General features: G+C 45.0%; 1 protein-coding gene across 1 annotated transcript in view; it reads right to left on the bottom strand.

The window, feature by feature from the left end:
- Positions 1–15,096, bottom strand: part of LOC118492919 (neurexin-1-beta-like) — a 144,727-nt gene that overhangs the window by 14,595 nt on the left and 115,036 nt on the right. Inside the window, exons 4-5 of the mRNA XM_035993699.1 lie at positions 11,889–12,214; positions 4,152–4,230 (exon numbers count right to left, since the gene is read on the bottom strand). Coding sequence (XP_035849592.1) covers positions 4,152–4,230; positions 11,889–12,214 — 405 coding nt within the window. The remainder of the gene's footprint in view (positions 1–4,151; positions 4,231–11,888; positions 12,215–15,096) is intronic.

Raw genomic sequence — 15,096 nt, 5'->3', positions numbered from 1 at the left:
TATCTATCTATCTATCTATCTGATCCGATCAGTGGTGCAGAAGTTTAGTTTTCTCTCAGACTAATTGAATTACAATGTGCTGAAAGGTTATTATGGAATTTTTGCCCAACAATGCCAAAAATATACTGCCTACCAGAGCTTTAATAAGAAAATGCACCAGCGATCGGTTTTGAAGTTAAACGGCTACGCTGCGTTCTGGGTTTTTGATACGTGCGTCTAACGGTAGACTGAGCGCCGGTCTGTCTGTCCGTTCTATTGGAGCCAGCAGATGTGATAACTGAGTCCCCTGACTTCTCTCCGTGTAAACTGTTTGGTCCTTGTTTTTCCCCAAGGGTATCTCAAAGTGCACGCCGTCCCGTTGCTACAAACAGAGAAGCCCGTCCCTAATGTTCCAGCGCGATCTAAAGCGCAGCGATCGGTAAGATTGACATTTTTCAGATTTGAATGATTTAGATAGACGAGATATCGAGATTGCGTTAGTAATGAAGCGAATCTGCGCAACGACTGGGTGATCGCAGAGCCCCAGTAGAGCTGCAAAAACTAAAAACGAACGTAGGGACTTTGAGGGGTACAGATTCAATTATTAGCTATTATCAAAGATATTTGATCAATATTAATAACTATCAAATTGACAAATAATAAACGCGGCGCCGCCCTGGACCCGGGGGACAATAACTGAACCGTGAATACCGTCTCAAAAGGGGGTGTTGAAAATACAGATATTAATTGATTTAATTAATTCACCTCATATCTATAAAGTGAACAGTGAAGGTACCGAGCCCAAAGTCCCTACGTTCGTTTTTAGTTTTTGCAGCTCTACTGGGGCTCTGCGATCACCAGTCGTTGCGCACATTCGCTTCATTACTAACGCAATCTCGATATCTCGTCTATCTAAATCATTCAAATCTGAAAAATGTCAATCTTACCGATCGCTGCGCTTCTCTGTTTGTAGCAACGGGACGGCGTGCCGTTTAGCGGTGTGCGTCCAGAGCACGCCGGTTCAAGCCCGTACATTGCCAAACACCTAATCCGTGGAACCCGTACGATAAACCCGGGGCCGTTTACCCGTGGAGAACGTCTAGCAAAGGAGGGATCGACAAAGCATCGCGCTGACAAATAACTGACGGCCGAACCCATCGATCGGTGTGGGGGTTTGATCCTCGCGCTGGGTGAGTGGGCTCGGCGCTCCGGCTCGTCCCTCGTCTATCTTGCCAATCTCTGTTTCACTCCGCGACCTAAAAAAGAACATTTGCAGGTTGCCTCTATAGCCTGTCGCCTGATGAATTATTGAGGAGCTCCCGAAATTAAGCTCTGATCTCGTCAGAGTCAGAGTAACGCCGATTTAGCGCCTACGACATCCTGCGACTGAGAAGCAGCTCCGAGGTATGCGAGAGAGGGGGAAAGTGAAGTCGAGTTACGCATGCAGATGAAAATGAAAGATTTAATGTTGTCGGAGAGACACATTTGTAGAATAGCTTCTTTAATGTGAAAACAATGCGTCTATGGATTACTTTTTTTTTTTTAATGTAAAATGTGTTCATACAGATAGGGTTTTGGGTGTTTTTTCTCAGTACCGTAGCCTACATGTTTCATCTTTGTCCCCACTTCCCAGGCCTCGTCACCCGTCTGACAGAGGCTCATTAACAGCACCGGAGCACCCAAACCAGAGCTTTAATTGGGCGATGTAATTAAGGCTCCCTAACATAGTCAGAGTTTAATTAGCCTGCTGGGAAAGGCGGGAATCGTTCATGGGAATTTCACTCCGTTTACTCTCAATTTCATATCCTCTCTTCGGCTTCCTCTTCCTTCTCTCTCTCTCTCTCTCTCTCTCTCTCTCTCTCGCATGCTCTCGCTCTCTCTCCACCCTCGCTCCTTTCCATATTTCTCTCTCTCCTCCTTTGAGCGCAAGGGAACGTGATACAAATCTCAACGAGGGTCAGTATGTACCGTACATCGCTGTAGGAAGGAGTTGTATTGATCCCCCGTGTATTCACAGCGGTCATATCTGGCTCGGCTTAATAGAAAAGCCACAGCCGTGCTTAACATCTCTTCTCCTTCCTGAAGGCAGTTCAATAAGACGGAGCTGCGTCCTCACACGGAATTGAAAAACTCGAGGCCTGTGTTTGTGGAGCAGTGATGGGGTGGGGGGGGGGCACGTTTCCGCGGACAATGTTGATTCTTCTCTCCTGTTCGACAGTTTTCACCGAGCTTTATCCGACCCCTGCCGGCTTTGCCTCGCTGGAACTCTTGTGCCATCTGGAAGGTGCGATACAGAGCGTGCGTGTGCGCGCCAGAGCGTGTTTGTTGTTTCTCAAGGAGAGAAAACTTTACACCCACAGAGTGAGAGAGACAAGTGTCTGTCTGTCTGTCTGGTAAGGTGAGCATGTCTGCCCCCTGTATGTGTGTGTTTGTGTGGGCATATGAGAGAGAGAGAGCGTTACGTTTTTCCCCATGGGAGATTAGGCCTGGGCATAGCATCCGCTGAAAAACTCTCATTTCTCCTTTTGATAAGGAGGGAATTGAGTCTCTCTTTCGGTCCCCACCACCTCCAGAGAAAACCGCAGGGGAAAGCTACACTCGGAGCACAGGTTCAGATCCGTTTCTCCTCACGCAAACGTACCGAATGCTATAATCTCCTGCCGTTTACAGTCCAACGTGTATTCTATTGGAAGCACTAATCCCCATTCCTGAAAAAGAACTTTAGTAAACTGCTCGAATCACGTTTTGGTCACGTTTGTTCCGTTATTGTTCGATGAAGCTTTGCTCTACCCTCGGGACAGAGTATCATAGATTTTGGGCAAATCTGGCCTTTATGTTGTTTAATTCGCGATAGATCCATACTGAGATTAGTCACGCATTTTTAAATTGGTTACTTACATTTCTTTCTATTTTGTAAAAACCTGAAATGAACTCGTAATAAACTGTACGTGCTCATGTTTGCTTTTGTTTTTGTCTACAGCAGTTTCTGCCAAGGAGGGGGTCTGGGGAACCCCAGGAGTGCTTATATGCTTTTTGAAAAGTGACAATGTGTGCAAATTAAGCATACTTAATGTGCGCTTCTAGGCATGGTTTCCTAGAGAGAGCAGAGTGTGATGTGATTAAAGAAGCAGTGAAATAAAAGAAACACTTGCCAAGTTCTTGTTCCATTATCTCTTGTGGCAAAAATATTTGTCCAAAACTTATTCATTATTTTAATATTTTTAAAGCGAGCTCCCTCGAACCTAATAATACACCATTTTCCGTGCAAGTCGCGAGCATTTTTACTGAATGCGTTTGACTCGTTGCAATCTACACGGCGATCTATAACATGCTAATCGAGTGTGCATTTATGGACTTCATTTATAAAGATTGCTTTTGCCCCAGGAGTTATTAACGGGGTTCCAGAAGAACACTTTCTACTATTTAAATCCCAATAAGTTAGCGCTGTGACAGCATGCATACTGGCACTGCTTTAATGATAGGTTTCATGGAGGCAACTGTTGTTTTCACGCCACCCACACCAGCCATTTAAATCTGCAACGCCATTCGACAACATAAATCTTGCCAGACACGATATTTCAGGATAAAATGTCATGAAATGTGGATCTGAATGGGCTATCTCTATTTTGTCTCCTAGATCCAGTCATTTGAATCACACTGCCTGACTGTCGGTGGTTCTTGGCGGCTTTCGAGTACGGTCGGCCTAATAGAGCTAGAAAGCACAGAGGCAGGGAGTCAAACACCTGACCTTTAGCTTCCACCTCCTGTCATGGTGTCAAAACGTGACTTAGACCCGCTGTTGCCTCTGCCACCGGGCCTGCCAGGCTACAGCTGCGCGCTGCGTTTCCACGTCGAAACTGTCCCTTCGTGTTAAAATTAGGGCGAGAGATTGGGGCAACAGCTGAGTAAATGCCAGACGCTACCGCTCGGCGGAGCAATTTATGGACAGACTGCCTGCCGGTTTGAAAAACCAATAAGAAAAGGAGGGATGGGAGGGGGCGCACGTGTGGCCAATCAGAGCTGCGTACGGAGGGGCTTTGCAGTCGTAAAGTGTCACGTAAAAGGGAGATGGACGAGTAGTCTAGGTGAGTCTACTCGTGTTTCTACGGTAAGCTGCACTTTGCCGTTGGATACCAAGTATTGTGAAGACAGAATCCCCTGAGTTGACTCACCATTTCCAGGCTCACACTCCTCCAAATCTTCGTCATCACTAGGACATTCAGCTGATGCTACCAAGAGGTCATCTGCATTCTGGAAGAACAGAGACAGAGGAGAGAGAGAGGACACATTTTATTGGTGTAGAGGATAGACAGGAGAGTCTCTGGCAGAGGTGTCCACTCCACTGCTACCTACGTACGCACTAGGGCTGCACCATATGAGGAAAATATGCCATACCGATACAGAAAACAGATGTTAAAATGTCCTCAGTTCTGCATTCCTGCTGCTTTCAGTATTCTGCTAAAATACAACAAATTGCTTGTTGAATTTATAACAAATGAATGGAAATCATTTCCAGCAATCATAATTCACATAAAAGGCTCCATTAAAAAAAAGAAAGAATGACAGTTACCTTTTAAAGTGCAGTTTTCTGCTGATTTTTTCTTTCAACTGACACAAAAAATCTCAGTGTCTTTCGCGAAGTGTCGCAACCTTTCGCGATAACAAAAACGATAAGCTTACGCAACCTTGTAGCAATTGTAGCTGAAAAGATGCCGGCTGGGTGTGCTTTATGAGTAGTAGTATTTATGTAAGCAGAGTCCAAGTGAAACAAGCTCTTTCGGGACAAACGCCAACCGATTAAAGAGGTGTGTTTTGTCTGAAACGGGAATCTGTCTTTCTTGACCCAGCTCGTCCTCCTTACTGCATGACTCACACAGCTGCATGTCTACACGGTACACCCTCACCTTTCTCCTTACTCCATAGAAAACAGCACAAAATTAATCAATTAAAGCGTGCACTGCTTTGAATGGAGCGACCCTGACATCAATAACTGGCGGCGGCGCAGCGTGTTTGCGGCCATAATCCGTCTTGCTGACTGAATGTCAAACGGCTGCTTCGGCCTCCAACGGTTGTAATTTGGTGCGACGTCTCTGACCGCTTGTAAACCCCAATTCGCACAACGTCAGCGCCGAGTGTAATTTACTGGATAGAATAAACGTGTCACATGAGGACCACTAACCCAGTGCGCTGATACATGCTGGAGGAGTCGCTCCAAACTCCAGTTTGACTCGCTCAGAAATTTTCTAATCAGTTTCCGAGAATCCACAAAGGAGACGACTTGAAAGCGTCTCGCGTCCGTCCAGACGCCAACACCTGGGGGTGCTCTCATCTTAAGACAGTAGCAGCATGACTGCTGCTTGTGATCTTAGTTTTATAACACCCTGACTCCAAATTTGGGTCAGAGCGAGACAAGTGATGACTCCAACTGTTTCGTGGAAGGGGTGAAGGGAAGAGAAAAATCAGGCCACACACACACACACACACACATCAAAAGGTAGATCTATTATTCTAAGCATCAAAGCACATTATTCCACTATGATCAAAGCTGCAGCGGGGCGGGTAGCTCAGAGCTTTTGGAGAAATTGAAATTTGTGTTTCCGCTCGCTTGCTTTCCGCCACCCTGGCCTGTCTCCGCTGTGTCTTGGCGGGTGTTAGGGATATATTTATTAGAGCTCCATGGTTCCTGTTGGTTTTGCCCGTCGCAGTATTTATAATGCTATTACTAGGTTTGCTCTAGCACAAAATGACAGCACAGACCCCCTATGATGGATTATTAACTACACAAATGAAAATGACTGAGATGTACGTATTAGGGCTGTCAAGATTAACGCCATGACAGGAGGTAACAAATTCCTTTTTTTGGACGCGCGATTAACTTCTGTGATTTGGGCCTCGGGCCGCTCCGTTGTTTGGGAAATCAGGAAGCGATGCAGCAGCGACGTTGTGGATGGCTAGCGGAAACAAAGCTACCTGAGCAGAAATGGATGAAGAAAAGGCTCTTTTGAATGGCAGGTTGAGTTTCAAAGCCCTTCCAGATGGTTCTCTCCACAAGACTAAAGTTATTTGCATGAGCTGTCCATGTGAACTGAGTTACGTCCGGATTACACAGAGTCTCAAACACCACTTGAGCATTACAAACTTGAAAAATATCCCTTTAAACAGACAATGAGTGATTCATTTTAAATGTACTTTGCAGCAGATCAGGTATTGTCAGTTTAAAGCTGTAACCTATAGCACCAACACTTTTTCCACCGCAGACCTACTTAATATTGACAATATGGCTGGGGACCCCTCTGTAGTGTGAAGATACTGGTGGGAGCTGCAACTGCAAATTAACATTCATTTCTCTTCTTCAGAGACATTACTGAGTTATTCTACACTAGTTTTAATATTTCTCTATATGGTTTTTCATTTGGGCAAAAGAAGATGATCCACACTGTAACCTGATAGTGTACCTGTATCCATTTCCTGTAACATACAGTGTATTTTGACTGAAACACATCAATCTATATTATTCCTATAAGCCGCGCAAAGTTTAAAATTACTATTCAATATCAGGTTATATTAGGTAAAAATGGTTCTAAACTCCGGTGGATTTCTGAGGACTATGGTTAACTGCTCCTCAGATCTCTGCAGGGTAAATCCAGACAGCTAGCTAGACTATCTGTCCAATCTGAGTTTTCTGTCACATGACTAAAACAACCTTTGAACGTACACGTGTTCCACCAAAACAAGTTCCTTCCAGAGGCTATTTTGCAGAGGCGCCGGGGTGTAGCATAGCATAGCGCCGCCCGAAGTTCATTGGCATTTCTTTAAACCAATCACATCGGACACGAATGAATGGATGCACTACATCTCCAGTCCTTATTCCAGTACCTGTTGGATTTAAAGATCATGGTCTTTAAGATAATTTATTTATGTTTTTAATGGTTTAAAGAAATGCCAATGAACCAGAGAACGTTTTTTTCCCATCCAGAAAATGCTGTGTGGACTAGCCAGACCTAAGACTGATTGAGTTACCCACCATACCCACAGCCAGACTGCACCGAGAAGCCACATAACCAGGATTTAAAGCATGTAAAGCAGTGCCTGAATAAAGACTCGTGTCTGCGTTATTAAAAGCAAAAGTGGGCTCTGTCTTGGTTCCAGACGTCTGACTCAATGTCCAGCTCTCTGATGCATCTCATGGGGATTTAAATAGCTCTCGCAATGTCAGTTTCTTCGATTTAAATAACAATCAGATCTTTGTAGGTGGATTTGACAAGAGACGACAAAAAAAAAAAAAAAAAATGCCCAGGAAAATGGTAACAAGCATGTAGGAGATTGGTGTTGTAACAACATGACAAACTGTAACTGCTTCCACATTAACCGCTGCAGCTTCCGACAGGATGGAAACTACAGCCACCTCTGACAAACATTAAATGGAAGATTACTAACAGGCACTGCCCTTACATTTTATAAAATCATCTACACGTAGGAACCTACAAAACAAGACCTACAAATTGAACATTTCTTCTGCAAGAATTGAAACACTTCTGGAACCTACACGCCGCATTATAAAACAGAGTTGCATTAAAAGACATTACTTACTATTTTAGTAGCAACTTTATTGTAAAATGACCATTTACAAAGCAGAACTTATTACTCATAGTGCAACATAAACGCTGACCAAATTTGAGACATTCACAGTGAATATCTGTTGCGATTGGGTTTTGAGTTGTGTATGAGTTTTGAGTTTCAGTATGTGACGTGCTTCTGCTTGTCTGTTTAGCTCTCATACACACCACCGCTCGTGTTAAACACCCCTCTTTTCCTTCTACTTCTGCCAAACTGCTGTCGCTGCCATAATCATAAACAAATGACAGCACTCCCTATGCACCGCAGGCCTCTTCCCAGGACAGACGTACCAGGCGCCGAGTGTTTAGAAGAGCAAATATAAAAGATTTCATACTCTGACAGCTGTTCAAAATCGATGTAATCCCTAACCTTTCAGGACTTTCTTGCTTAATTTGACTCGACTATAACTGCGTGTACTCTCTGCCCTTTTATTTTCTCTCTTTTTTCGTCGAGGGGGAGCAGATGAGGCCTTCTGGCTGAATGATTAGGACTGTGGTAGCCAGCTATACGCCCCAATAATGCTTTTATATTGTGCGCACAGCAAAACATCTTCGACCGTTAAACTATCTGGATGAGTGACTCATCGGTAATGTCTATTCATTCTCAAGCCCATAGCTTTCAATTCTATTTTGGGCCATTGCGACGATCTACACTATGTTCAGCTAGGTACATAATAATAATAATAATAATAATAAAGGAGAAGCTGTTACAATATGTGCACACAAAAATGGATTCTCAGCCATAAAAAGCACTCTAAAGGTGCTTTTTTTTTTTATGACCCAACATAAACGTCAGTCAGCAAATACAGCCCACATTAGGGCTTGTAACAACAGAGAAGCAGACGACACTCAGAGCCCTCTGCTATACTAAAAGAGTTCCAGATAATTTATCAAACGGGGCCCGTCTATGGCTGCCAATTTCGCATCAAGGAGCGCCGCCGTAAAAGCTCTTTACATGCCGAACACGGAAGGATATTTCTGCCAAGAAGTCTGGAGTCCAGAGATATGATATTGAACTGAGCAGATGGCTACATGTGACATCTTAGAGTCAGGTTCCATTGATCTCATGTGTAGAGAGAAGACGCAGAAACACTAAACCACGGACCGTTCATCTAAAAAAAGTCATGCCAACTGGGCGTGCCGGAGACGTTGCTGTTGGTGAAGGAGCTCCGACCGACCTTTAAGTCCAAAAAATCTCACTGTCTTGTAATTACACGGCAGACTCAACCGCGACTGAAAGAACGTGCCTTTGGTAAACATTTGTGAACAAGACCACCGCCAGGAGCACTGCTGTGTACGGAAGAGGATTAGGGCCAATGTGAAAAATGTATTTAATCTGTTAAAGTCAGAATTCTGAGAATAAAGTCAGAGTTCTGGGTTTAAAGTCAGAATTCTGAGTTTAAAGTCAGAATTCTGAGGAAAAAAGTCAGGTTGCATCCAGGATTCCATACTAACATGCTATTTAGTAGGCACATTTTTTTTATTTTTTGTTAGCACGAAATCTTAGTATGAAACTAATAGTACGTGAATTGCATACTATTTCCAGTGAAATATTACAGTATGCAAACCCTGAACACTACACTGGCATAATTATCCCACAATGCAATGCGGTAGTGACGTCAACTTTCATAACAGACAAACTGACAGCGACCGGGTCAACTCTGTAACGTCAAAAACGCTTCAATTATCATTACTACAAATAAAAATCTAAAGCCAAAAATAAAAAGACAAAAGTATTTTGAACGATAGTATATGTACATATTGAGTACGTAGTGCCAAGTATGTGATTTCCGACGCAATCTCACGGGCCGGCTACATTGCACGCGTACTACACATTACTCCAACACTACGCTTCCACTATAGTCAATGAAACTGGCTACACCGGACACGAGAGCGGGGCGTAGTGGTGCGTGTGCTCCGCGGAGATCCCCTCTACAAGCGTAAAAATATTACGGTCTTCTATTTATATTTTTTACGCAAGGTGTGTGCGGGCCCTTTTACACAGAAATGGATCATAAAGTGTCTTTATTTCTTTTAAATTAAACTACCGATATACAGGAAACGACTTAATGACTGTGAATGAGCGTATTGGCAGTCTTATTTAGAGAGTTTCTGTTTTTCTTTCTTGTTTCCCTCACCTGCGTCCTCTGATAACAGCTGTCAGTAGATTGACGTTTTCACAGCGATGAGCTCTCCGTCTCACCCGTGACTCACACAATCCTACGCCGTGTGTAGCAGGTGTAGCCGGTTAAAATATACACGAACGAACGGGCCGCATACGTTACGCGTTCAATTTAGCCAAAGTGTCAGAGCTCTGTGTGTAAAGTCAGAATTCTGAGAATAAAGTCAGAATTCTGACTTTAAACTCACAACTCAAATACATTTTTCACACGTGGCCCTAATCCTCTTCTTAATGATAGGGTGTCATTAAGCGACTATTTTCCAAATGTGCAAAAACAACAAATATGGATGAGTAAATGCAAAAAAAACCCAACATTCTTTGCACTGGGTGTCTGCAATACAAAGTGATGTGAATTAAGCACTCGTGCCATCAACAGCCTCACCTTGACTTCACTCTAATTGGCGCTCAAAATGAGACAGATCCTGCCAAGGTTTGAGATGATGATGAAGGGACAACGAGCGAGCTGGTTCTAAATATACTCCGAATCTGCTGATCGCGGATGTCAGGGACGAGTGCGAGCGGCTTGCCGTCTGATCTCAGATAAGCTTCCGTGGACATGAATAGCGTTAATGAACACAACGGAATGAGAGCAATGCACCTCTGTGTTTCCTGCGACATCAGAAAAGTTTTTTGGACTCTTGAAGCTTAAAGTATGAGATGGGCAACTTTTGCAGGTATTTACAGTACAAAGTGATACGATGACATTGAAATAGCTGACATAATGTACATCCGGCGTAGACATGGAAGAAAAAGCTTTCATATTTTCCATTTATCTGATTCACACGTACTTTAAAATGCCATGCAGCAAGGTCTTTTTGCACACCACACAGCTTGTAGCTAATGATACTGGCCGTGAACTAGAGCATACCCCCCCCCGCCGGAACACACAGAGCCTGTTATTAGGTCTCTTTACGAGAGTAGTGGGTCTGGATGACCTGCTTCCTCCATCCCCCAGTATGTGGGCAACAGATCTTCCCTACTGTTTGCTAATTCTTACTTACCATGATGGCGACGGCTGGCCTTGGTACACAGGGATAATTGTCAAACTGTTAATCATAGCCTGTCGCATGCGTGTGAGGGTATAAATATAAGTTTATGGCACCCTGAGTTGTTGTGCTTTTGCTGCCGCAGGGTTTCCTTCTCATTATGTTCCTTGCCCACCTCCAGCCTTTGTTGATCTGGCTGGATGTGCTGTAATTTCCAGCAGCCGCCCACGTCTGCGTGGTTTAGTCAGCCAAATCGTCTTAGCGCAAATCAAAATTGCAGCGTTGATTGGTCTAATAGGACGAGCTAGATAAAGCGGCGACGTGACTCCCTCTCAGGCTGGCGGCTGTTTGAACATCTGAATGTGGCTGAAAGGCTAAGGGACGAGGCCCACGCAAAACACGGCGCTGTTGACCTTGCGGTAGGATTGACGTAGGATTTCTTTTGAAATGTGTCATCCGGGGGTTACGTGGCCACGCTGTTTAATCATTCAAATATTGTTTTCAGCACAAATTTTGCAAGCCAATTAAAAAGTCTCCCAAGCTCAGTGCAAGGGCAGAGGCAGATGTTGCAAACATTTGTGGCTCAGGCCAAACCTAGGGATGGTCCAGCATGCTCCATTAACTATTTTTCAAGCCTTTTTTTTTAATAAGAGAATGCCTAAAAGTCTGTACATTATTTGGGAAAACATCATAGTTGCCAAGAACAAGAACCATCCTACATCCTATTTTGTATCTTCATCATTTTTAAACCAGAACACAACCAATGTTGAGGATGACTACTTTTCACTTCTGCCACCTAAACAGAGGCAAAAATTGTCAGAGGTTACTATTGTCAAGTTACGTAACATAAGCAGGGGAGAAATTTGGCATAGACAGCATTACTGATCTTAAAAACCTATTTTCAGAGAACGAATGTGCGATATTCCCGCAGTAATAGAACTTTTGCTCCATTGATTTGCCGGATTCATTCAGAGACTGAGGGAAAATGACACAAAGTTCTTTTAAAAACCTAAAAGATTCGGGGCTCAGTGACTCAACGGCAGCCTTCTTTCAGCTGCGTTTTGTTTCGGCTTCTTGGTACGAGTCGTGTAAACCCGCTCCGATCCCAAACTCGTCACTGCTCACCTGCGTGACACTGTCCCTCATGGTGGGCGAGCGCTGTTTGCGGGTGGTGGTCGTGGCCATGGTGGTGGTTGTCTCCATGATCGTGGTGGACATGTCGGCCAGCGGGGTGGTGGAGGTGGTGTCGGTAGTGAGGACCGAGGGCACGTCGCCCACCAGCCGCAGGTTACCCTGGGTCTGGACGTTGGGGTCGCCCTCGGCCGCCAGTTTGAGCACCTGCAGGCCGTTGTAGTACAGGCCCGATATCTGGCCCTGGAAGTGGCGCCCCTTATCTCCACCGCCACCAATTTTGATGAACGCCTGGCTGTTGAAGATGGTCAACTGGCGACCTGATGACGTGAGCGATAAGAAGGATGAAGAAATGACGAAGAGAGAGAGAGAGAGAGGAAGTGTGGGTAAGAGGAGGAGAGAAACCATGGACAGAGGGAAAGAAAAGAGAGAGAGAAAGGGCAAAGAATACTAATCAGTCAAGATCTCTGGGTTAGCTTGCACATGAAACACAAAGTAACACAGGGGCACAAAACTGGGACATAGAGGGACTGTTTCAATCACATGGGATTTCCCGGGCAACACTTTAGGGAGATTGGACCCTGGTTTTGCTGCCGCTGCAGCCATTATGGGGATGGGGACGTGCCGCTTTCTCAGAAAAGGCCGTCTGAATGTGGCAGTCGTATAAATTGCGAGGGCAGTTGCGGCTTGACCCTGAGACTGAAGGTCCACCGCGAAATGCATCTAATTTGCCCCGAGATGGAATATATTAGAACAATGCTGGGTCTGTGTCATTGACCTGCGATGCACCTGAGCCGCACGATGATAAAGTGCCTCTGCCAGTGGGGAAAGAATGTCGCTCCGCTCTGCTATCCAAAGCGGGAAAATAAGATCCTCATTGGAAGGAAATGTTTAATTCAGCAGGGGCTCTCCCTCTCTGTGGTCATTACCATTCATCTGGATGGATGGATGGATGCATGAAGGGAGGAGAAGGTCGACCATTTAACCAGGGTCCAATACTAATGTGCTACCGGGACTTGTGGTGAAGGGTTTGGAGTGGGAGTGGTCTAACGCGGGTGTCGTTTTTCTGCCTGTATTTTCTTAAGCCGATGGTTATATTTTTCATTTTTCTGTCCCACATTTGCATCCCCCGGCTCTCCTTGGGGACATCCCACCTCTTGGACCCCTGTTATGAGTCATGTGGATATGAGAGAAGATGGAGAGGGGAGGGGAGTATTATTGCGGGATACTGTTGGAAGGAAGTGGGTTAAAAACAGACCCGATGAGGTAATTACTCAGAGGAGAAAGATGGGAGAAGGCAAGGAGATTTTATGGATAAATCAATCGGTGTAAGGAAAGAGGGAGCGTGTTTGTTTGTGAAAGGGATACTACACTAATGTGTGCATCTGAGAGCAAAACACAGACTCTAGAGACGGCGTGGTACGGACCACAGAAACGAGAGACCCCTCTGGCCTGATGGGAGTGTGTATGCAGTTTGGACTACGGCTGCGCATGTCCGCACCTCGTGCAGACTTGCCAACAGCATCTCTTCTAACTCCATGCATGTTTGAAATTATGAATACCAACCTTTGCCTTCTAACAGGCTTAAGAACATCAGTCTATGCTGTTGCTAAATCCGAATCGCTATGCTGCCGATTAAGATCTGGATCCGAGAACATCATGAAACATGTTTCTTTGCCGTGGCTGTCGATACGTTTTCATCTTTGTACTATACTGTTGTGTATATTGTTGTCTAACTGTATTTTTTTCTCTCTCTCTTTTTGAGCGCAGCTGCTCAGGAACGCATATGAATTTCAGTGTAAATTGACAATAAAGTTGTATCGTTATCATATGTCTTTTTCCTGAAACTGGCTTCTTTGCATTTAGTTGTGTTTACTGATGACGAATGAATCCTCGGGATATCTTTTGAACGTTGCTATTGTTTTCCCTGTGGGATTGCGGCCCGGTAAAGACAGCCTTCTACTCATCAGCGTGGAGACACTAGGGACGGGCCTGGGTCCCATTTGTTTTCAATTAAAAGAGATGAAAGGGTACTTCATCACTGTAATTATGATTAACCGTCCGTCTATATGGGTGCACTCGTTCGGACATGTGTGTAACACCCAGGTGGGTGGGGCTATCAGACAAATAATGTCGATTAATGCACATGCGTGTGTGTGTGGGTGTAAAACCACATGTTCAGTGTATGTGAATCTGTAAGTTTTAAGTGCTGGAGAGATACATCTATTCCACCGAGATGGGCCATTAAATGTGTCATCCCATTATCAGATCATTAGGCCCACTAGGGGCCCACAAGGGACCCGGCTCCCGTCCCGTAACTTCATAACGATGAGACTTAATGTCTAGCATATGCACTGTTGACATAATGGCTGAGTCGCACTCTATTATCTCATTACTAAGCATGTTTGGTGTGGGAGTGATAATGGGGGAAAAAGGGAATGGGAAAGCATGGTGAGGGACAGATTGTCAAATTGTGGACATCAGCGAGGAAAATACAGGAGAATTACCATGCGTGTGTACATACAGGGAACCTTGAAACATCACAAAAGATCACATGAACAGTCTCAGTCCCCCCTCCCCCCCCGTTTCACTCTTCCAGTGTCCTTGTCAAGAGGACACATGCACACACAGCCACACGTCTACCCAGAGGGTCTCCCATTTCAAGCAGCCCCAGTCGGCCCCCACTCTCCAGTAAAGGCTCGTTGAATGCAGAGGCGTTGAGGACACACATCGTCACATCTGTATTCCCGATTGTTAACCGTCCTCTTGCTTTACCAAACTGCTCAAGTTCCTTTAAAAATGCAAGACTCTCCGTGTGTGTGTGTGTGTGTGTGTGAGCAGCAACTCCAAGTCCAAAGATGATCTGTTCAGACGGGGCGGTTTACTCCTGGGGAGTATTGGTGTCACAGTTACACTGTGAGCCAGTGACACAGGCATAAGTAAGGCATATTGACAAGCGGCTTATGATTATGATGCAGAGTAGGGGGGGGGGGGGTTAGTTCGAAAGTTGGTGTCCAAGAATCCGTTGGGTGACCTATATAATACTGCATAATACTACATGGCAACTGCAGCGTGCCACAAAGTCCTCCTTCGTTGACAAAAATCCCCTGGAGCCTGGAGCGCAGGAGAGCGCTGTGATGGCCATTTGTGCGTTCATCCCGTCTGAGACGGAGCGAAAAAAAGGAAGAAGAAAGGTGCCCTC

The sequence above is a fragment of the Sander lucioperca genome, chromosome 17, assembly GCF_008315115.2.
Source record: "Sander lucioperca isolate FBNREF2018 chromosome 17, SLUC_FBN_1.2, whole genome shotgun sequence".
Taxonomy (NCBI): Eukaryota; Metazoa; Chordata; class Actinopteri; order Perciformes; family Percidae; genus Sander; species Sander lucioperca.
The sequence above is the reverse complement of the archived record's forward strand: the minus strand, read 5'-3'. Positions and strand labels throughout refer to the sequence as shown.